Source organism: Nerophis ophidion, linkage group LG03, assembly GCF_033978795.1.
Source record: "Nerophis ophidion isolate RoL-2023_Sa linkage group LG03, RoL_Noph_v1.0, whole genome shotgun sequence".
In the NCBI taxonomy this organism is placed as follows: Eukaryota; Metazoa; Chordata; class Actinopteri; order Syngnathiformes; family Syngnathidae; genus Nerophis; species Nerophis ophidion.
In genome coordinates this window covers 11057266-11080248 of record NC_084613.1, presented here as the reverse complement: position 1 = coordinate 11080248, position 22983 = coordinate 11057266, and the positions used below count along the sequence as shown (strand labels likewise).

The window sequence follows — 22983 nt, the reverse complement described above, 5'->3', positions numbered from 1 at the left end:
TACGGCTACGAAATTAGCAAAAAAAAAAAAAAAAGTTAGCATGCTATCGCTAGCGCTAAAGTTAGCGTCGAATCACCCCCCCATTCCCACCCCCCTTTTCCCGTCCATGCCAGGATCACTCGGGGACAAAGGAAACTCCTCTCCTGGCAGCAGAGGACGGGGTTAAAGCCATTACAGCCACCAATCGGGAGCGGGGGAGCACTGCAGTAAAAGAGAGAGAGAGGGCGAGAGAGAGAGAGAGAGAGAGAGAGGGAGAGAGAGAGGGAGGGAGGAGGAAGAGGAGTAGCCACACACACACCAGGGCTGCACGGATGCACGAGGACGGACTCGAACTCTCCCGCTCCCCCGGGCTGAGGCGAAGACGTCGGGATTAGGCGAGCGACCCGGATTGCGGGGGAGCGCAGGCGCGACACGGGGGCTGCGGATCGGCACGGTGAGCAAGAACCCCGCTCACGGGAATCAAACAGGCGGTCCGGGGTCCACACTCACCCCCTCATCACCACCCAGGCAAGGCGCCGACGTGTCGCTTCTTCACCTTGACGAGTCGCCCGTGTCGCGCTTGACAAGTTGCGACTCGGAGCATCTTGACAAACGTGCGTGTCGTCTGAAAAAAACCGGGGCTTGGGTCTGGTTGTTCATGTGCTCTCACATCAGAAGGGTCTTAAGAGTCCTAAAGGGTGCCAAGTGCTTAATGACTGCCATAGTGACTCTTTAAACATCCCCCATTTAGGATAGCACGTGCAAAAGTGCGTGTGCAATCTACCAAGCAAAAAACATTGCGTACTGTAAAGTTAACATAAAATGTGTGCGTGTGACAATCATGGGTACTTTAACTTAAAGGTGTCAAGTGCGCGATAAAATGACAAACCATTTAGGATACCACGTGCAAAACTGCGTGTGCAATCTACCCAAAAAAATGTTGCGTACTGTAAAGTTACCATGAAGTGTGTGTGTGTCAATCATGGGTACTTTAACTTAAAGGTGACAAGTGCGCAATATGGCGGTGTAATGACTGCCATTTGACAACCCATTTAGGATACCACGTGCTAAACTGCGTGTGCAATCTACCAAAAAAATATTGCGTATTGTAAAGTTAATATGAAGTGTGTGTGTGACAATCATGGGTACTTTAACTTAAAGGTGTCAAGTGTGCGATACGGCGGTGTAATGACTGCCATTTGACAACCCATTTAGGATACCACGTGCTAAACTGCGTGTGCAATCTACCAAAAAAAGGTTGCGTACTGTAAAGTTAACATGAAGTGTATGCGTGTGACACTCATGGGTACTTTAACTTAAAGGTGACAAGTGCGCGATACAGCTGTATAATGACTGCTATTTGACAACCCATTTAGGATACCACGTGCTAAACTGCGTGTGCAATCTACCAAAAAAATATTGCGTATTGTAAAGTTAACATGAAGTGTGTGTGTGACAATCATGGATACTTTAACTTAAAGATGCCAAGTGCATGATACGGCCGTGTAATGACTGCCATTTGACAACCCGTTTAAGATACCACGTGCTAAACTGCATGTGCAAACTACCAAAAAAAAATGTTGCGTACTGTTAAGTTAGCATGAAGTGTGTGTGTGACAATCATGGGTACTTTAACTTAAAGGTGCCAAGTGCGCGATACAGCTGTATAATGACTGTTATTTGACAACCCATTTAGGATACCACATACTAAACTGCGTGTGCAATCTACCAAAAAAATATTGCGTATTGTAAAGTTAACATGAAGTGTGTGCGTGACAATCATGGATACTTTAACTTAAAGATGCCAAGTGCATGATACGGCCGTGTAATGACTGCCATTTGACAACCCGTTTAAGATACCACGTGCTAAACTGCATGTGCAAACTACCAAAAAAAAATGTTGCGTACTGTTAAGTTAACATGAAGTGTGTGTGTGACAATCATAGGTACTTTAACTTAAAGGTGCCAAGTGCGCGATACGGCGGTGTAACGACTGCCATTTGACAACCCATTTAGGATACCACGTGCTAAACTGCGTTTGCAATCTACCCCAAAAAAAATGTTTGCGTACTGTTAAGTTAACATGAAGTGTGTGTGTGACAATCATGGGTACTTTAACTTAAAGGTGTCAAGTGTGCGATACGGCGGTGTAATGACTGCCATTTGACAACCCATTTAGGATACCACGTGCTAAACTGCGTGTGCAATCTACCAAAAAAAGGTTGCGTACTGTAAAGTTAACATGAAGTGTATGCGTGTGACACTCATGGGTACTTTAACTTAAAGGTGACAAGTGCGCGATACAGCTTTATAATGACTGCTATTTGACAACCCATTTAGGATACCACGTGCTAAACTGCGTGTGCAATCTACCAAAAAAAGGTTGCGTACTGTAAAGTTAACATGAAGTGTATGCGTGTGACACTCATGGGTACTTTAACTTAAAGGTGACAAGTGCGCGATACAGCTGTATAATGACTGCTATTTGACAACCCATTTAGGATACCACGTGCTAAACTGCGTGTGCAATCTACCAAAAAAATATTGCGTATTGTAAAGTTAACATGAAGTGTGTGTGTGACAATCATGGGTACTTTAACTTAAAGATGCCAAGTGCATGATACGGCCGTGTAATGACTGCCATTTGACAACCCGTTTAAGATACCACGTGCTAAACTGCATGTGCAAACTACCAAAAAAAAATGTTGCGTACTGTTAAGTTAACATGAAGTGTGTGTGTGACAATCATGGGTACTTTAACTTAAAGGTGCCAAGTGGGCGATACGGCGGTGTAATGACTGCCATTTGACAACCCATTTAGCATACCACGTGCTAAACTGCGTTTGCAATCTACCCCAAAAAAAATGTTTGCGTACTGTTAAGTTAACATGAAGTGTGTGTGTGACAATCATGGGTACTTTAACTTAAAGGTGTCAAGTGTGCGATACGGCGGTGTAATGACTGCCATTTGACAACCCATTTAGGATACCACGTGCAAAACTGTGCGTGCAATCTACCAAAAAAATGTTGCGTACTGTAGAGTTAACATGAAGTGTGTGACAATCATGGGTACTTTAACTTAAAGGTGCCAAGTGCGCAATACGGCGGTGTAATGACTTTCATTTGACAACTATTTAGGATACCACGTGCTAAACTGCACGTGCAATCTACCAAAAAAAATAATGACAAATGTAAACTTAACATGAAGTGTGTGTGTGACAATCATGGGTACTTTAACTTAAAGGTGCCAAGTGCGCGATACGGCTGTGTAATGACTGCCATATGACAACCCATTTAGGATACTACGTGCTAAACTGCGTGTGCAATCTACCAAAAAAAAAAATGTTGCGTACTGTAAAGTTAACATGAAGTGTGTGACAATCATGGGTACTTTAACTTAAAGGTGCCAAGTGCGCAATACGGCGGTGTAATGACTTTCATTTGACAACTATTTAGGATACCACGTGCTAAACTGCACGTGCAATCTACCAAAAAAAATAATGACAAATGTAAAGTTAACATGAAGTGTGTGTGTGACAATCATGGGTACTTTAACTTAAAGGTGCCAAGTGCGCGATACGGCTGTGTAATGACTGCCATATGACAACCCATTTAGGATACTACGTGCTAAACTGCGTGTGCAATCTACCAAAAAAAAAAATGTTGCGTACTGTAAAGTTAACATGAAGTGTGTGACAATCATGGGTACTTTAACTTAAAGGTGCCAAGTGCGCAATACGGCGGTGTAATGACTTTCATTTGACAACTATTTAGGATACCACGTGCTAAACTGCACGTGCAATCTACCAAAAAAAATAATGACAAATGTAAAGTTAACATGAAGTGTGTGTGTGACAATCATGGGTACTTTAACTTAAAGATGCCAAGTGCATGATACGGCCGTGTAATGACTGCCATTTGACAACCCGTTTAAGATACCACGTGCTAAACTGCATGTGCAAACTACCAAAAAAAAATGTTGCGTACTGTTAAGTTAACATGAAGTGTGTGTGTGACAATCATGGGTACTTTAACTTAAAGGTGCCAAGTGCGCGATACGGCGGTGTAATGACTGCCATTTGACAACCCATTTAGCATACCACGTGCTAAACTGCGTTTGCAATCTACCCCAAAAAAAATTTTTGCGTACTGTTAAGTTAACATGAAGTGTGTGTGTGACAATCATGGGTACTTTAACTTAAAGGTGTCAAGTGTGCGATACGGCGGTGTAATGACTGCCATTTGACAACCCATTTAGGATACCACGTGCTAAACTGCGTGTGCAATCTACCAAAAAAAGGTTGCGTACTGTAAAGTTAACATGAAGTGTATGCGTGTGACACTCATGGGTACTTTAACTTAAAGGTGACAAGTGCGCGATACAGCTGTATAATGACTGCTATTTGACAACCCATTTAGGATACCACGTGCTAAACTGCGTGTGCAATCTACCAAAAAAATATTGCGTATTGTAAAGTTAATATGAAGTGTGTGTGTGACAATCATGGGTACTTTAACTTAAAGATGCCAAGTGCATGATACGGCCGTGTAATGACTGCCATTTGACAACCCGTTTAAGATACCACGTGCTAAACTGCATGTGCAAACTACCAAAAAAAAAGGTTGCGTACTGTTAAGTTAACATGAAGTGTGTGTGTGACAATCATGGGTACTTTAACTTAAAGGTGCCAAGTGCGCGATACGGCGGTGTAATGACTGCCATTTGACAACCCATTTAGGATACCACGTGCAAAACTGTGCGTGCAATCTACCAAAAAAATGTTGCGTACTGTAGAGTTAACATGAAGTGTGTGACAATCATGGGTACTTTAACTTAAAAGTGACAAGTGCGCGATACGGCCAGGTAATGACTGGCTTTTGACAACCCATATAGGATACCACGTGCTAAACTGCGTGTGCAATCTCCCCCCCAAAAATGTTGCGTACTGTAAACTTAACATGATGTGTTAACATGTGTGTCAATCATGGGTACTTTAACTTAAAAATGCCAAGTGCGCGATACGGCCGTGTAATGACTGCCATTTGACAACCCATATAGGATACCACGTGCTAAACTGCATGTGCAATCCACCCAAAAAAAATCTGCAAAGTTAAAGTTAAAGTACCCATGATTGTTACACACACACACACTAGCTGTGGCGAAATTATTCTCTGTCTATTTCCTGTCTACACACTGCATCTGTATGCGTGCACTGCCGAACACGCTCCTCTGCTTGTAAAACCGGCAATATTGATGACTCGGGGGCGCGGGAGGGAGGGAGAACTGGTACTTTTTTTAGAGGCGGTATAGTACCGAATATGATTCGTTATTATGGCGGTACTGTACTAGTATTGGTATACCGTACAACTCTAGAAGAGGTTGATGCAGAACTTGCAAACTTGACAGGTGCAATCCACTTTGCACTTTTTGCGTGTGCAATCGAGTCCTAAACATATGTGTTCATTTTCTGCTCACCCTCTCCTTATTTACTGGCTTTTTTCCCCCTCTCTCTCCTCAGGTACTGTGGAAAAACCCCTTCTGAACTCTCCGATCCATCCCCGTCTCCCCCGTGACGGATACAGTCCGCCATGGCGGCGGCACGCCATCCTGAGTGCTTCGCCAATCTGCCGTGATCGAGGACCTGTACCGGATGTGCCAGGGATCGAGAGGAGGGGACCGGACCGTGGAGGATTGATCTGGGGGGCTTGGGGGGGAGGCATGAGTCCGGGCACGGACACGGTGATGACTGACCGAGTCTTGGAACTCATGGATATGACTCTGGTTTTCATGGTCTTGAGGAATCCTGGTATGTTTCTGGTCCGGCTTTCCTCTCCTGGATGGGGATACCGTGACACGACAAAGCGGGACCAGTTCTTTCCCTCGGTCCACCAGGAGTCCGTAAGGGGACTTTAGGCCGCCAAACCAGGTGAATCTCTTTCAAGGCTACGTTGGGACGCCATGCTCCGCCCGACGGATCCCTCACGGACGCCTGACTCCGCCCCCCTGCCGCTCAGATAGTCCTGGAAGGGTATGACCACTTTTTTATTATAACTCCGAACCAATTATTTCACCTCAGGTTTTAATACAAAACCCCCAAAAGCAGTGGAGTTGTCACGTTGTGTAAATGGTAAATAAGAACACAATACAATGGTTTGCAAATCCTTATATTTAATTGAATAAACCGCAAATTGTAAACTTTTTTGGGGGGAGGGGCTTGGCAAATATTAGCTCATTTGGAATTGAATGCCTATAACCTGTTTAAAAAAATAATTACAATAAAAAAGCTGGCACAAGTGGCAAAAAAGACTTAGAAAGTTGAGGGAACGCTCATCAAACACTTATTAGGAACATCCCACAGGTGGACAGACTAATTGGGAACGTGTAACAAAACTCTTGAAAAGACAAACAAAACACCTGAAACGTGAAACAAAACAACTGAAACGTGAAAAAAAACACTTGAAACGGGAAACAAAACACCTGAAATGTGAAACAAAACACTTGAAACGGGAAACAAAAACCCTGAAACGTGAAACAAAATACTTGAAACGGGAAACAAAACAACTGAAACGTGAAACAAAACACTTGAAAAGGGAAACAAAACACCTAAAACGTGAAACAAAACACCTTAAACGTGAAACAAAACACTTGAAAAGGGAACGAAAACACTTGAAACTGGAAACAAAACACTTAAAAAGTGAAACAAAATACCGGAAACGTGAAACAAAACACCTGAAACATGAAACAAAACACCTGAAACGTGAAACAAAACACTTGAAACGGGAAACAAAAACCCTGAAACGTGAAACAAAACACTTGAAAAGGGAAACAAAACACCTGAAACGTCAAACAAAACACTTGAAACGTCAAACAAAACACTTGAAACATGAAACAAAACACTTGAAACGTGAAACAAAACACCTGAAACGTGAAACAAAACACTTGAAAAGGGAAAAAAAACACTTGAACGGTGAAACAAAATACTTGAAAAGGTAAACAAAACACCTGAAACGTGAAACAAAACACCTGAAACGGGAAACAAAAACCCTGAAACGTGAAACAAAACACTTGAAACGGGAAACAAAACACCTGAAACGGGAAACAAAGCACCTGAAACGTGAAACAAAACACCTGAAACGTGAAACAAAACACTTGAAAAGGGAAACAAAACACCTGAAACGTGAAACAAAAACGCTGAAACGTGAAACAAAACACCTTAAACGTGAAACAAAACACTTGAAAAGGGAAACAAAACACCGGAAACTGGAAACAAAACACTTAAAAAGTGAAACAAAATACCGGAAACGTGAAACAAAACACCTGAAACATGAAACAAAACACCTGAAACGTGAAACAAAACACTTGAAACGTGAAACAAAAACCCTGAAACATGAAACAAAACACTTGAAAAGGGAAACAAAACACCTGAAACGTGAAACAAAACACTTTAAAAGGGAAACAAAAACCCTGAAACGTGAAACAAAACACTTGAAAAGGGAAACAAAACACCTGAAACGTGAAACAAAACACTTGAAAAGGGAAACAAAACACTTGAACGGTGAAACAAAACACTTGAAAAGGTAAACAAAACACCTGAAACGTGAAACAAAACACTTGAAAATGGAAACAAAACACCTGAAACATGAAACAAAACACTTGAAAAGGGAAACAAAACACCTGAACGGTGAAACAAAACACTTGAAAAGGTAAAAAAAACACCTGAAACGTGAAAACAAAACACCTGAAAAGGGAAACAAAACACCTGAAACGTGAAACAAAACACCTGAAACGTGAAACCAAACAATAGAAACGTGAAACAAAAATCCTGAAACGGGAAACAAAACACTTGAAAAGGGAAACAAAACACTTGAAACATGAAACAAGCAGTTGACCCTAGCTCGTTGCTAATTTACATTGGACTTGCCATAGGCATGCTAAAGATTAGCATTGGTGATTTTACATGTGGAATGCTCAGTCATTCACAAACAAGGACGGGGCGAGGGTCACCACTTTGTGGACAAATGCGTTTAAGGACAACATTTGTCAACCGAAAATCGCAACAAATTTAGGGATTTCACCATCCCTGCTCCGAAATATCATCAAAAGGTTCAGAGAATCTGGAGAAATCGCCGCACGTAAGCCACGATATTACAGACCTTGGATCCCTCAGGCGCTGCCGCATCAAAAAGCGACATCGGTGTGTAAAGGATATCGTCACATGGGCTCAGGATCACTTCAGAAAACCACTGTCAGTGACTACAATTGGTCGCTACATCTGTAATTGTTAGTTAAAACTCTGCTATGCAAATCCACAGGCATTTATCAACAACACCCAAAAACGCCGTAGGCATCGTGTTATAACTGAGAAACTTTTTCTTTTTTTTTCCTTTTTTTTTTCAAATAATCAATAACTTAGAATTTAATGGCAGCAACACATTGCAAAAAAGTTGTCACAGGGGCATGTTTACCACTGTGTTACATGGCCTTTCCTTTTAACAACGTTTGGGAACTGAGAAGACACATTTTTGAAGCATGTCAGGTGGAATACTTTCCCATTCTTGCTTGATATACAGATTAAGTTGTTCAACAGTCCGGGGTCTCCGTTGTGGTATTTTAGAATTCATAATGCGCCACACATTTGCAATGGGAGACAAGTCTGGACTACAGGCAGGCCAGTCTAGTACCCACACTCTTTTACAATGAAGCCATGCTGTTGTAACACGTGGCTTGGCATTGTCTTGAAACACATGAAACAAAACACTTGAAAAGAGAAGAAACAAAAAACTTGAAACTGGAAACAAAACACTTAAATTGTGAAACAAAACACTTGAAACGTGAAACAAAACACTTGAAACATGAAACAAAACACCTGAAACGTTAAACAAAACACTTGAAAAGGGAAACAAAACACTCGAAACGTGAAACAAAACACTTGAAACATGAAACAGAACACCTGAAACGTGAAACAAAACACTTAAAAAGGGGGAAAAAAACACCTGAAAGGTGAAACAAAGCACCTGAAACGTGAAACAAAACACCTAAAACGTGAAACAAAACACTTGAAACATGTAAAAAAACACCTGAAATGTGAAACAAAACACTTGAAACGGGTAACAAAACACGTGAAACGGGAAACAAAACACTTGAAACTGGAAACAAAACACCTGAAACGTGAAAGAAAACACTTGAAATGTGAAACAAAACACTTGAAACGTGAAACAAAACATTTGAAACTGGAAACAAAACACCTGAAACGTGAAACAAAACACTTGAAAAGGGAAACAAAACACCTGAAACATGAAACAAAACACTTGAAACTTGAAACAAAACACTTGAAACATGAAACAAAAAACCTGAAACGTGAAACAAAACACTTGAAAAAGGAAACAAAACACCTGAAACGTGAAACAAAGCACCTGAAAGGTGAAACAAAACACCTTAAACGGGAAACAAAACACCTGAAACGGGACACAAAACACTTGAAAAGGGAAACAAAACACCTGAAACGTGAAACAAAACACTTGAAACGTGAAACAAAACACCTGAAACGTGAAACATAACACCTGAAATGGGAAACAAAACACTTGAAACTGGAAACAAAACACTTGAAACTGGAAACAAAACACCTGAAACGGGAAACAAAACACTTGAAACGGGAAACAAAACACCTGAAACGTGAAACAAAATTCCTGAAACTTGAAACAAAACACTTGAAACATGAAACAAAAAACCTGAAACGTGAAACAAAACATTTGAAAAAGGAAACAAAACACTTGAAACATGAAACAAAACACTTGAAACATGAAACAAAACACTTGAAACTGGAAACAAAACACCTAATTTGTGAAACAAACCACTTGAAACATGAAACAAAACACCTGCAACGGGAAACAAAACACTTGAAACGTGAAACAAAACACTTGTAACATGAACAAAAAACCTGAAACGTGAAACAAAACACTTGAAAATGGAAACAAAACACTTGAAACATGAAACAAAACACTTGAAACATGAAACAAAACACCTGAAATGTGAAACAAAACACTTGAAACATGTAACAAAACACTTGAAACATGAAACAAAACACTTGAAACATTAAACAAAACACTTGAAACTGGAAACAAAACACCTAATTTGTGAAACAAAACACTTGAAACATGAAACAAAACACCTGCAACGGGAAACAAAACGCTTGAAAAGTGAAACAAAACATTTGAAACTGGAAACAAAACACCTGAAACGTGAAACGAAACACTTGAAAAGGGAAACAAAACACCTGAAACATGAAACAAAACACTTGAAACTTGAAACAAAACACTTGAGACATGAGACAAAAAACCTGAAACGTGAAACAAAACACTTGAAAAAGGATACAAAACACCTGAAACGTGAAACAAAGCACCTGAAAGGTGAAAGAAAACACCTTAAACGGGAAACAAAACACCTGAAACGGGAAACAAAACACTTGAAAAGGGAAACGAAACACCTGAAATATGAAACAAAATACTTGAAACTTGAAACAAAACACTTGGAACATGAAACAAAAAACATGAAACGTGAAACAAAACACTTGAAAAAGGAAACAAAACACCTGAAACGTGAAAAAAAGCACCTGAAAGGTGAAACAAAACACCTTAAACGGGAAACAAAACACCTGAAACGGGAAACAAAACACTTGAAAAGGGAAACAAAACACCTGAAACGTGAAACAAAACACTTGAAACGTGAAACATAACACCTGAAATGGGAAACAAAACACTTGAAACTGGAAACAAAACACCTGAAACGTGAAACAAAACACTTGAAAAGGGAAACAAAACACCTGAAACATGAAACAAAACACTTGAAACATGAAACAAAAACCTGAAACGTGAAACAAAACACTTGAAAAAGGAAACAAAACACCTGAAACGTGAAACAAAGCACCTGAAAGGTGAAACAAAACACCTTAAAGGGGAAACATAACACCTGAAATGGGAAACAAAACACTTGAAACTGGAAACAAAACACTTGAAACTGGAAACAAAACACCTGAAATGGGAAACAAAACACTTGAAACGGGAAACAAAACACCTGAAACGTGAAACAAAATACCTGAAACTTGAAACAAAACACTTGAAACATGAAACAAAAAACCTGAAACGTGAAACAAAACATTTGAAAAAGGAAACAAAACACCTGAAACGTGAAACAAAGCACCTGAAAGGTGAAACAAAACACCTTAAACGGGAAACAAAACACTTGAAACGGGAAACAAAACACTTGAAAAGGGAAACAAAACACCTGAAACGTGAAACAAAACACCTGAAATGGGAAACAAAATGCTTGAAACGGGAAACGAAACACTTGAAACGGGAAACAAAACACCTGAAACGTGAAACAAAATACCTGAAACGTGAAACAAAACACTTAAAAAGGGAAAAAAAACACTTGAAACAGGAAACAAGCAGTTGACTCTAGCTCGATGCTAACTTACATTGGATTTGCCATAGGCATGCTAAAGATTAGCAATAGTGATTTTACATGGCGACATATTATTTGCAGGCGTGATCATTATATTACAGTATTGTTACTATTAGAGTCCGTTTTGTAAAAAGATATCCTTCGAAGCGTATAGAGCTTATGGATAGGGACCCAACGTTAAAATATTCAATCAATTAAACTTGACTTACTTAATTTACATACCTACTTAATCACAAATGTCTCAAAGGGCTGCACAAGCCACAACGACATCTTCGGCTGGGATCCCACATCAGGGCAAGGAAAAACTCAACCCATTGACGTTGCATATAAACAACCGGAGTCAACCGAATAACCTCTCCACGCAGGAGAGGGGGGGCAGAGCAGAAAAGAGAGACGGCAGATCAACTGGTCTAAAAGAGGGCTTAACTAAAGGCTGGGGGCTATAAATGAGTTTTAAAGATGGGACTTACATTTTTGTAATTCACATATAAGATACAAAATACAGTAAAATACAATTACAAAAAATATATAAAATGAAATACATTTCAAAATCTAAATTAAACATATGTTTATTATTGTAATTTAGTCCTTAAATAAAATAGTGAACATACTGGACAACTTGTCTTTTAGTAGTAAGTAAACAAACAAAGGCTCCTAATTAGCAGTAACATATTGTGTCATTTATCTACCTATTATTTTCTCAACATTATGAGGGACAAACTTTAAAAATTGATTAATAATCAACTTGTTCATGAACTGTTAATATCTGCTTACTTTCCCTTTTAACATGTTCTATCTACACTTCTTATAAAATGTAATAATCACTTATTCTTCTCTCGTTTGGATACTTTACAGTATTTTGGATGATACTAAAAAATTTAGGTATCGATTCGATACCAAGTAGTTACAGGATCATACATTGGTCATATTCAAAGTCCTCATGTGTCCGGAGACGTATTTAGTGAGTTTATAAACATAATATACATTTTTTAAAAAGAAAAAAAGATTTTGCGATGATAAAAAATATCGATGTAATCATAGCAGTATCGACCAGATACGCTCTTGTACTTGGTATCATTACAGTGGCTGTTAGCTGTAGATCCACCCATGGCATTTGTTTACATTTTGACGCCAGTGAGCTATTGCATCCTCCGACGGCGTGTAGTGAAACCAGTTTAGCTATTCCTCGTCCTCCAGTGATAACGGTACATGTAAGAAACATATTTTATTTGTCGCCTTGGAGGGCGTTTCAGCGTTATAACTTCACTTTTATCGTTACTTTTTAGACCAAAAATGCGTCCGTTCTCCCTTTTCTGTCTACACACTGTGTCTGCTTGTAAGTACTCTGTGCGTGTGCGCTGCCGAACATGCTCATCTGCTCGTAAAACCCAGCAATTACAGGACGTGGCAAAGATACGCTGAAAAAGAAAAAGAAATGGGGAACCAGTACTTTTCAAACAGAGTATAGTACCGTTTTTGATTCATTAGTACTGCGATACTATACTAGTACCGGTAGACCGTACAACCCTCCCGTACATACACAAGGGTCAAGACCAGAAAAATTTGGTAATAAAAACTAAAACTAAGATGCATGGAGTGTTGAACAACTTAAGCTATAACTTAAGGTTTGTTAAAAGGAAAGGCCATGTAACACAGTGGTAAAAATGCCCATTTCACAAATGTTTTGCAACATGTTGCTTCCATTAAATTCTAAGTTCATGATTATTATGGAAAAAAAATTAAGTTTCTCAGTTGTAACATGAAGCTCGAGCTCAGCGGAGACGGCAGCGTTTCCGGGTGTTGTTGATAAATGGCTTTCGCTTTGTATAGTAGGGTTTTAACTTGCACTTACAGATGTAGCGACAAACTGTAGTTACTGACAGTGGTTTTCTGAAGTGTTCCTGAGCCCATGTGGCGATATCCTTTACACACTGAAAAAAAAATTAAGTATTTCAGTTGGATAATCATGGTAAATAAAAACAGAATACAATGATTTGCAAATGCTTTTCAACTGATATTCAATTGAATAAACTGCAAAGATGCTTGATGTTCGAACTGGAAAACGTTGTAATTTTTGGCATATATTAGCTCATTTGGAATTTTATGCCTGCTACATGTTTCAAAAAAAGCTGGCACAAGTGGCAAAAAAGAGTGAGATAGTTGAGGAATGCTCACCAAACACTTATTTGGAACATCCCACAGGTGGACAGGCTAATTGGGAACGGGTGGGTGCCATGATTGGGTATAAAAGCAGCTTCCATGAAATGCTCAGTCATTCACAAACAAGGATGGGGCGAGGGTCACCACTTTGTGAACAAATGCGTGAGCAAATTGTCCAACAGTTTAAGAACATTTTCTCAACCAGCTATTGCAAGGAAATTAGGGATTTCACCATCGAAGGTCTGTGTTCCGCCTGATTGTGCGATCCCAAAGGGAATCCATGGATGAATGGACCATCGAAGGTCTGCAATATCATCAAAAGTTTCAGAGAATCTCGAGAAATCACTGCACGTAAGCAATGATATTTCAGACCTTGGATCCCCCACATGGCCTCAGGAACACTTCAGAAAACCACTGTCAGTAACTACAGTTTGTCGCTACATCTGTAAGTGCAAGTTAAAACTTGACTATGCAAAGCCAAAGCCATTTATCAACAACACCCAGAAACGCCGGCGGCTTCGCTGGGCCCGACCTCATCAAAGATGGATTGATGCAAAGTGGAAAAGTGTTCTGTGGTCTGACGAGTCCACATTTCAAATTGCTTTTGGAAACTGTGGACGTCGTGTCCTCCAGAACAAAGAGGAAAAGAACCATCCGGATTGTTCTAGTCGCAAAGTTGAAAAGCCAGCATCTGTGATGGTATGGGGGTGCATTAGTGCCCAAGGCATGGGTAACTTACACATCTGTGAAGGCACCATTAATGCTGAAAGGTACATACAGGTTTTGGAGCAACATATGTTGCCATCCAAGCAACGTTGTCATAGACGCCCCTGCTTATTTCAGCAAGACGATGCCAAGCCACGTGTTACAACAGCGTAGCTTCGTAGTAAAAGAGTGCGGGTACGAGACTGGCCTTCCTTTAGTCCAGACCTGTCTCCCATTGAAAATGTGTGGCACAATATCCATGCATCCATTTTCTACCGCTTTTCCCCTTTTCATGGTCGCGGGGACCAAGAACGGAGACCTCGAACTGTTGAACAACTCAAGCTGTGCATCAAGCATGAATGGGAAAGAATTCCACCTGAAAAGCTTCAAAAATGTGTCTCCTCAGTTCCCAACCGTTGTTAAAAGGAAAGGCCATGTAACACAGTGGTAAAAAAAAAAAATGCCCCTGTGCAATGTGTTGCTGCCATTAAATTATAAGTTCATGATTATTTGCACACAAAAAAAAAGTGTTTTTTCACTGGGAACATTAAGTATCTTGTCTTTGCAGTTAGCATTCCTTGATCCAGAATGCACTTCTGCCATGACTCTCCCCCGCCGAATTCTTATTGGTTGACGTGTGTGTGTGACGATTGCTGACATTTTCTCCGTCTCTTCCGCGAATGAGAAAAAATAATATTATTTGATATTTTACGGTAATGTGTTAATAATTTCACACATTAGTCGCTCCGGAGTATATGTCTCACCCAACCTTGAGACCTCTGATTTCGGGAGGTGGGGGGTGGGGTGGTGAGGGGGCGTGGTTGGGGCAGGGGCGTGGATAAGAGGGGAGGAGTATATTTACAGCTAGAATTCACCAAGTCAAGTATTCCATATATATACATATATATAAGAAATACTTGACTTTCAGTGAATTGTAGCTATATATTATATATATATATTATATATATAGTGGCAGAGAATAAAACAGGGTGGACGATTTAACCCTTAACTCAACAATGAGTGGATGTGTGTTATGTGTGTGTATATGTGTAAATAAATGAACACAGAAATTCAAGTATTTCTCTTGAATTTCAAATATATATATATATATATATAAATATACATATACATATATATATATATATAAAGCCAGTTATTTATATAATTTCAAATATATATATATATATATATATATATATATATATGAATTTCTGTGTTAATTTATTTACACATATACACACACATAACACTCATCCACTCATTGTTGAGTTAAGGGTTAAATTGTCCACCCTGTTTTATTCTCTGCCACTATATATATATATATATATATATATATATATATATATATATATATATATATATATATATATATATATATATATATATATATATATATATATATATATATATATATATATATGAAATTCAAGAAAAATACTTGAATTTCTGTGTTCGTTTATTTACACATATACACACGCATAACACTCATCCACTCATTGTTGAGTTAAGGGTTAAATCGTCCACCCTGTTTTATTCTCTGTCACTATTGTTCTAACCATGCTGAACACCCTCTCTGAGGATGCATTGCTGTGTGGCACGCACAAAAGTGCTTTCATCAAATGCACTAGAGTCTGGAATCTTCCATCTCTCCCTTGCATGGCCCAAAGACTATCCAGATCCGATAAGTTGCCACTTGGAACTTACAAGCGTATTTCTTCATTTTACTCGTCGTCGGCGTCGCCATGGCTGTATCTTCCTCGTTCTTCTGCTTCGTCTCCTTGTTGTGTGCGGAGTCGTGCACTGCACTCTCTAAAAGCCGGAGATGTTATTGTCACATATGTATGTACAGTAGATGGCACTATTGTCCTGTTTAAGAGTGTCACAACATTGCTGTTTACGGCAGCCAAACTGCTTTCCTGCTTGGCACTCAGCATCAAGGGTTGGAATTGGGGGTTAAATCACCAAAATTATTCCCTGGCGCGGCACCGCTGCTGCCCACTGCTCCCTCACCTCCCAGGGGGTGATCAAGGGTGATGGGTCAAATGCTGAGAATAATTTCACATCTAGTGTGTGTGTGTGACAATCATTGGTACTTTAACTTTAACTTTAACTTTACAGTAGAGGAAAACGTGACTGCTGTTGTTGTGTGTTGTTACCGCGCTGGGAGGACGTTAATGAAACTGCCTAACAATAAACCCACATAAGAAACCAAAAACTCGCCCTTGATCATTCTACAGTTATAACGTCATTGGGCAGGCACGCTGTTTACATTGTGGGAAAGCGGACGTGAAAACAGGCTGTCGACACGTCACTCAGGTCCGCATGGACCTGGAGGGGGCGTGGCCTCCAGCTCCGCCTGAATTTCGGGATATTTTCGGGAGAAAATTTCTCCCGGGGAGGTTTTCTGGAGAGCAACTGAATTTTGTGAGTCTCCCGGCCAAACTATGAAAAAAACTGCGAGTTATAGTCCGAAAAATACGATAAATTCAAAGGGATTTGCAAATGTTTGTATTCTGTTTTTTATGTACCATTTTACACAACGTGGCAACTTCTCTGGTTTAATGGCCAATCATTTGCAGATGATGTGATCTCCATCAATATTTGGTATGCCCAAGACCGCCTCCCAAATGACACTTGTCTCCTCTCCCGGCCCGCAGGAGAATGCATATCATCTCCTGCCCAAAGGAAGAAGCCACCATGAGCAACGTCACGGTCACCGACAACACCGAGCCCCTCACCCACACCGTGAGTCCGGCCGCGCCGGGCCCCTGCAGCTACCCACTGAGCTTCCAGGTCTCCATCACGGGCTTCCTCATGCTGGAGATCCTCCTGGGCCTGAGCTCCAACCTCACCGTGCTGGTCCTCTACTGCATGAAGTCCAACCTCATCAGCTCCGTCAGCAACATCGTCACCATGAACCTCCACGTCCTGGACGTGCTGGTGTGCGTCTGCTGCATCCCCCTCACCATGGTGGTGGTCCTGCTCTCGCTGGAGGGGGACGCCGGGCTGCTGAGCTGCTTCCACGAGGCCTGCGTCTCCTTCGCCAGCGTGGCCACGGCCGCCAACGTGCTCGCCATCACCTTGGACCGCTACGACATCTCCGTCAAACCGGCCAACCGGGTTCTGACCATGCGGAGGGCCCTGGCGCTCATGACCTTCATATGGGTGCTGTCCTTAGTCAGCTTTTTGGTGCCCTTCATGGAGGTGGGCTTCTTTGCCAATGCGGAACTCAACCAGACCCTGGCGGAGAGCTCGGTCCACCCCAACCAGTACTACACGGAACTGGGTCTCTATTACCACCTGATGGCGCAGATTCCCATATTCTTCTTCACCGCCGTGGTCATGCTCATCACCTACTCCAAAATCCTGCAGGCGCTCAACATCCGCATCGGCACGCGCTTCCACGCCTCCCAGAAGAAGAAGGTGCGCCGGAAAAAACGCCCCTCCATGACGGCCATGACCCCCCAGCCGGAGGCCACCGACGCCTCCCAGAGCAGCGGCGGCCGCAACCCCACTTTGGGTATGCGCACGTCGGTGTCGGTCATCATCGCCCTACGCCGGGCCGTGAAGCGCCACCGGGAGAGGCGGGAGCGCCAGAAACGGGTCTTCAGGATGTCCCTCCTGATCGTGTCCACCTTCCTTCTCTGCTGGACGCCCATCACCGTGCTCAACACCGTCATCCTCAGCGTGGGCCCCAGCGACCTCATGGTCAAGCTCCGGCTGGGCTTCCTGGTCATGGCGTACGGCACCACCATCTTCCACCCGCTGCTCTACGCCTTCACCCGGCAGAAGTTCCAGAAGGTGCTGAAGAGCAAGATGAAGAAGAGGGTGGTGTCCATCATCGAGGCCGACCCCACGCCCAACAACGCCATCATCCACAACTCCTGGATTGACCCAAAGAGGAACAAAAAGGTGACGTTCCAGGACAAGGACGCGAGGCGGAATTGTCTGTCCTCCGAGGCCGTGGAGTGACGGGACCCGTTCAGAAAACTCGGGGGGTGGGGGAAGGGAAAATGTTCGTCCAAAGCCGTCATGTAAATATGAAGTGCAATAGAACTGACAGAAAGGCGGGTAATTTATGACTATTTATTGATAGGTAGGACACATACTGTACTATTGCATGGCTTTTTGTATCTTCCGGCACATACGCGATAGCACTTAGCCAGGGCGCTAGTAACGCACACGTAGATTTATAACGAATTGGGCTCTCCGCTCTGCTAAAGCGGTTTCCTACCGCTAACCCTCCCCCTTCCCTCACCCCCCCACCCCCGCTACCCTTCCCAAGTAAAGTGTGTTGTGACTCCAACGGCTGTGAGATTACTGCCATCCATCACGGGGCCACTTGCTCCCACACGCCGCCCCTCCCCGCCCTCCGCCAGACCTCGGAGACCGCTGACCTCACTGCTACGCACGTGCCGAAATGAAAATGGTAGGTAAGAGGACGCCACCCGGACGCGGAGGATTTATGGCTGCTGTTTAGCGGAAGGTTGACGCGCTGTTTGGTTATCAACAGTTGTCGTTGTTTGGCTTATTCCGCAAAAAAATAAAAAATGTCTCAGATTTTCAAGCAAATTAGGAAACTGTAGAAAAACAAAATGTCCTGTTAGCGGTGATGGGCAAGATATTTGGATAATGATAGCGAGCTAAGTAACCAGTTACTCTCCATTAAATGTAGCTGAACTACAACTTACTCACTATTAAATGTAGCTAAGCTACACGTTACTTTCCAGGAAAGGTAGCTAAGCTACAATTTACTCTCTATTAAATGTTGATAAGCTACAAGTTACTCCCCATTAAATGTAGCTAAGCTACAAGTTACTCTCCATGAAATGTAGCCAAGCTAAAACTTACTCTATATTAAATGAAGCTAAACTACAAGTTACTCTCTATTAAATGTAGCTAAGCTCCAAGGTACTCTCCGTTAAATGTAGCTAAACTCCAAGTTACTCTCCATTAAATGTAGTTAAGCTACAAGTTAAACACTATTAAAGGTTGCCAAGCTACAAGTTACTCGCCATTAAATGTAGCTACGCTACAAGTTACTCTCTATTAAATGTAGCTAAGCTCCAAGGTACTCTCCATTAAATGTACCTAAAGTACAAGTTACTCTCCATGAAATGTAGATAAACTACAAGTTTCTCTATTGAATGTAGCTAAGCTACAAGTTACGCTCCATGAAATGTAGCTAAACTACAAGTTTCTCTATTGAATGTAGCTGGGCGACAAGTTACTCTCTATTTATTGTAGCTAAGCTACAAGTTACTCTTCATTAAATGTAGCTAAACTACAAGTTTCTCTATTGCATGTGCTAAGCTACAGGTTACTCTCCATAAAATGTAGCTTAGCTACAAGTTAGTCTCCATGAAATGTGGCTAAGCTACAAGTTACTCTATTAAATGTAGCTAAGCTCCAAGGTACTCTCCGTTAAATGTAGCTAAGCTACAAGTTACTCTCCATTAAATGTAGTTTAGCTACAAGTTAAACACTATTAAAGGTAGCTAAGCTACAAGTTACTCTCTATTAAATGTAGCTAAGCTCCAAGGTACTCTCCGTTAAATGTAGCTAAAGTACAAGTTACTGTCCATTAAATGTAGCTAAACTACAAGTTTCTCTATTGAATGTAGCTAAGCTACAAGTTACTCTCCATGAAATGTAGCTAAACTACAAGTTTCTCTATTGAATGTAGCTATGCGTCAAGTTACTCTCTATTTAATGTAGCTAAGCTACAAGTTACTCTTCATCAAATGTAGCTAAACTACAAGTTTCTCTATTGAATGTAGCTAAGCTACAAGTTACTCTCCATAAAATGTAGCTTAGCTACAAATTAGTCTCCATGAAATGTAGCTAAGCTACAAGTTACTCTATTAAATTTAGCTAAGCTCCAAGGTACTCTCCGTTAAATGTAGCTAAGCTACAACTTACTCACTATTAAATGTAGCTAAGCTACAATTTACTCTCCAGGAAATGTAGCTAAGCTACAATTTACTCTATTAAATGTTGAAAAGCTACAAGTTACTCACTATTAAATGTAGCAAGGCTACAACTTACTCTTTAGGAAATGTAGCTGAGCTACAATTTACTCTCTATTAAATGTTGATAAGCTACAAGTTACTCCCCATTAAATGTAGCTAAGCTACAAGTTACTCTCCATTAAATGTAGTTAAGCTGCAAGTTAAACACTATTAAAGGTAGGTGAGCTACAAGTTACTCTCCATTAAATGTAGCTAAGCTACAACTTACTCACTATTAAATGTAGCTAAGCTACAATTTACTCTCCAGGAAATGTAGCTAAACTACGATTTACTCTCTATTAAATGTTGATAAGCTACAAGTTACTCCCCATTAAATGTAGCTAAGCTGCAAGTTACTCTCTATTAAATGTAGCTAAGCTCCAAGGTACTCTCTGCTAAATGTAGCTAAGCTACAAGTTACTCTCCATTAAATGTAGTTAAGCTACAAGTTACTCTCCTTGAAATGTAGCTAAATTACAAGTTTCTCTGTTGAATGTAGCTAAGCTACAAGTTACTCTCCATTAAATGTAGCTAAACTACAAGTTTCTCTATTGAATGTAGCTAAGCTACAAGTTACTCTCCATTAAATGTAGTTAAGCTACAAGTTAAACACCATTAAAGGTAGCTAAGTTACAAGTTACTCGCCATTAAATGTAGCTACACTACAATTTACTCTCTATTAAATGTAACTAAGCTCCAAGGTACGCACTGTTAAATATAGCTAAAGTACAAGTTACTCTCCATGAAATGTAGCTAAACTACAAGTTAATCTCCATTAAATGTAGCTACGCGACAAGTTACTCTCTATTTAATATAGCTAAGCTACAAGTTACTCTCCATTAAATGTAGCTAAGCTACAAGTTTCTCTATTGAATGTAGCTAAGCTACAAGTTATTCTCCATGAAATGTAGCTGAGCTACAGGTTACTCGCCATTAAATGTAGCTAAGCTACAAGTTACTCTCCATGATATGGAGCTAATCTACATGTTAGTCTCCATTAAATGAGCTAAACTACAAGTTACTCTCCAATGAATGTAGCTAATCCACAAATAACACTATATTTAATGTAGCTTAGCTACAAGTTACTCTCCGTTAAATGTAGCTAAGCTACAGGTTACTCTCCATTAAATGTAGCTAAGCTACAAGTTACTCTCCATGAAATATAGCAAAGCTACAAGTTACTCCCCATTAAATGTAGCTACATTACAATTTACTCTCTATTAAATGTAACTAAGCTCCAAGGTACGCTCCGTTAAATATAGCTAAAGTACAAGTTACTCTCCATGAAATGTAGCTAAACTACAAGTTAATCTCCATTAAATGTAGCTACGCGTCAAGTTACTCTGTATTTAATGTAGCTAAGCTACAAGTTACTCTCCATTAAATGTAGCTAAGCTACAAGTTTCTCTATTGAATGTAGCTAAGCTACAAGTTATTCTCCATGAAATGTAGATGAGCTACAGGTTACTCGCCATTTAATGTAGCTAAGCTCCAAGGTACTCTCCATGATATGGAGCTAAGCTACAAGTTAGTCTCCATTAAATGTAGCTAAGTTACAAGTTACTCTCCAATGAATGTAGCTAATCCACAAATAACACTATATTTAATGTAGCTTAGCTACAAGTTACTCTCCGTTAAATGTAGCTAAGCTACAGGTTACTCTCCATTAAATGTAGCTAAGCTACAAGTTACTCTCCATGAAATATAGCAAAGCTACAAGTCATTTTCCATTAAATGTAGCAAAGCTACAAGTTTATCTATTAAATGTGGCTAAGCTACAAGTTACTATCCATGAAATGTAGCTAAGCTACTAGTTAAAGATTACGGACTGGCCAATCAGAGGCAAGATAAGGCGGGTCATCCAAACCAGGAAGTAAAATCATAACAAACATGTCACATGACCAAGAGGGAGTCCGAGACAGAGGGACGCTTCAAGCTGACCACTCAAAAAAAAAAAAAAAAATGTCAGAGGATTTCTCTCCCAAAGATTGGATTTTTCCTTTAGCGATGAAGAAAACCCACAATAATGTGTGTCCTTGGCTGTATTTAGACAAATGTATGCCTTTAGAGAAAACAAAACATTAGTTTAGTCTTTCGACCAAAATCAGAACTGCTCTCTTTATCTAAGACGTGGAACTCACATGTAGGAACACACATTAAGGTGACTTCATGACATTAGCAACTGTTCCCAAACAACACACAAGTCATTGTTGCCTGGTCAAAATATAGAACATGTTGTTTTATTGTAGGTAGAGAACATGAATAACATTATAGGGGTGAGCCAAAGAAAAGGCAAACTAAATGAATGCATAGAGTGGGGTGTGGGGAACCGTAAAGGTAGTTTGTAGGGTGTCCCCAGCTAAATGACAGATAGTTACTAGTAATATTTGAACACTTACATGAACATTAGTATTATACAAATATAAAAATGTTGCTAAATGTAGCTTTGATGTAGCTAGCTACTTTTGCCGTGCAGCTTGTTGTGTAGCTTGCTACAATTCTCCGGGGACAACTTCCCCTGTAGCTTAGCTGGATTTAATGGAGAGTAACTTGTAGCTTAGCTACATTTAATGGAGAGTAACTTGTAGCTTAACTACATTTAATGGAGAGTAACTTGTAGCTTAGCTACATTTAACGGAGAGTAACTTGTAGCTTAGCTACCTTTAA

The 22983-nt window shown here is 40.5% G+C and overlaps 1 protein-coding gene across 2 annotated transcripts; it reads left to right on the top strand.

Moving 5' to 3' along the window:
- Positions 1-256: 256 nt before the first annotated feature.
- On the top strand, positions 257-18804 carry LOC133548710 (G-protein coupled receptor 22-like). 2 transcript variants are annotated; one of them, XM_061893683.1, is made up of 3 exons: positions 257-433; positions 5499-6008; positions 16963-18804. In XM_061893683.1, the coding sequence occupies exon 3, from the start codon at positions 16967-16969 to the stop codon at positions 18275-18277; it is 1311 nt and encodes a 436-aa protein (XP_061749667.1). In that variant the 5' UTR covers positions 257-433; positions 5499-6008; positions 16963-16966; the 3' UTR covers positions 18278-18804. The 2 variants fall into 2 exon arrangements, with proteins under 2 accessions (XP_061749667.1, XP_061749668.1); XM_061893684.1 differs by having other exon boundaries at positions 257-593.
- Positions 18805-22983: the final 4179 nt, after the last annotated feature.

Bases quoted from the DNA above. Each gene is read 5' to 3' on its own strand.
- LOC133548710 (XM_061893683.1), top strand. From the start codon at position 16,967: ATGCATATCATCTCCTGCCCAAAGGAAGAAGCCACCATGAGCAACGTC.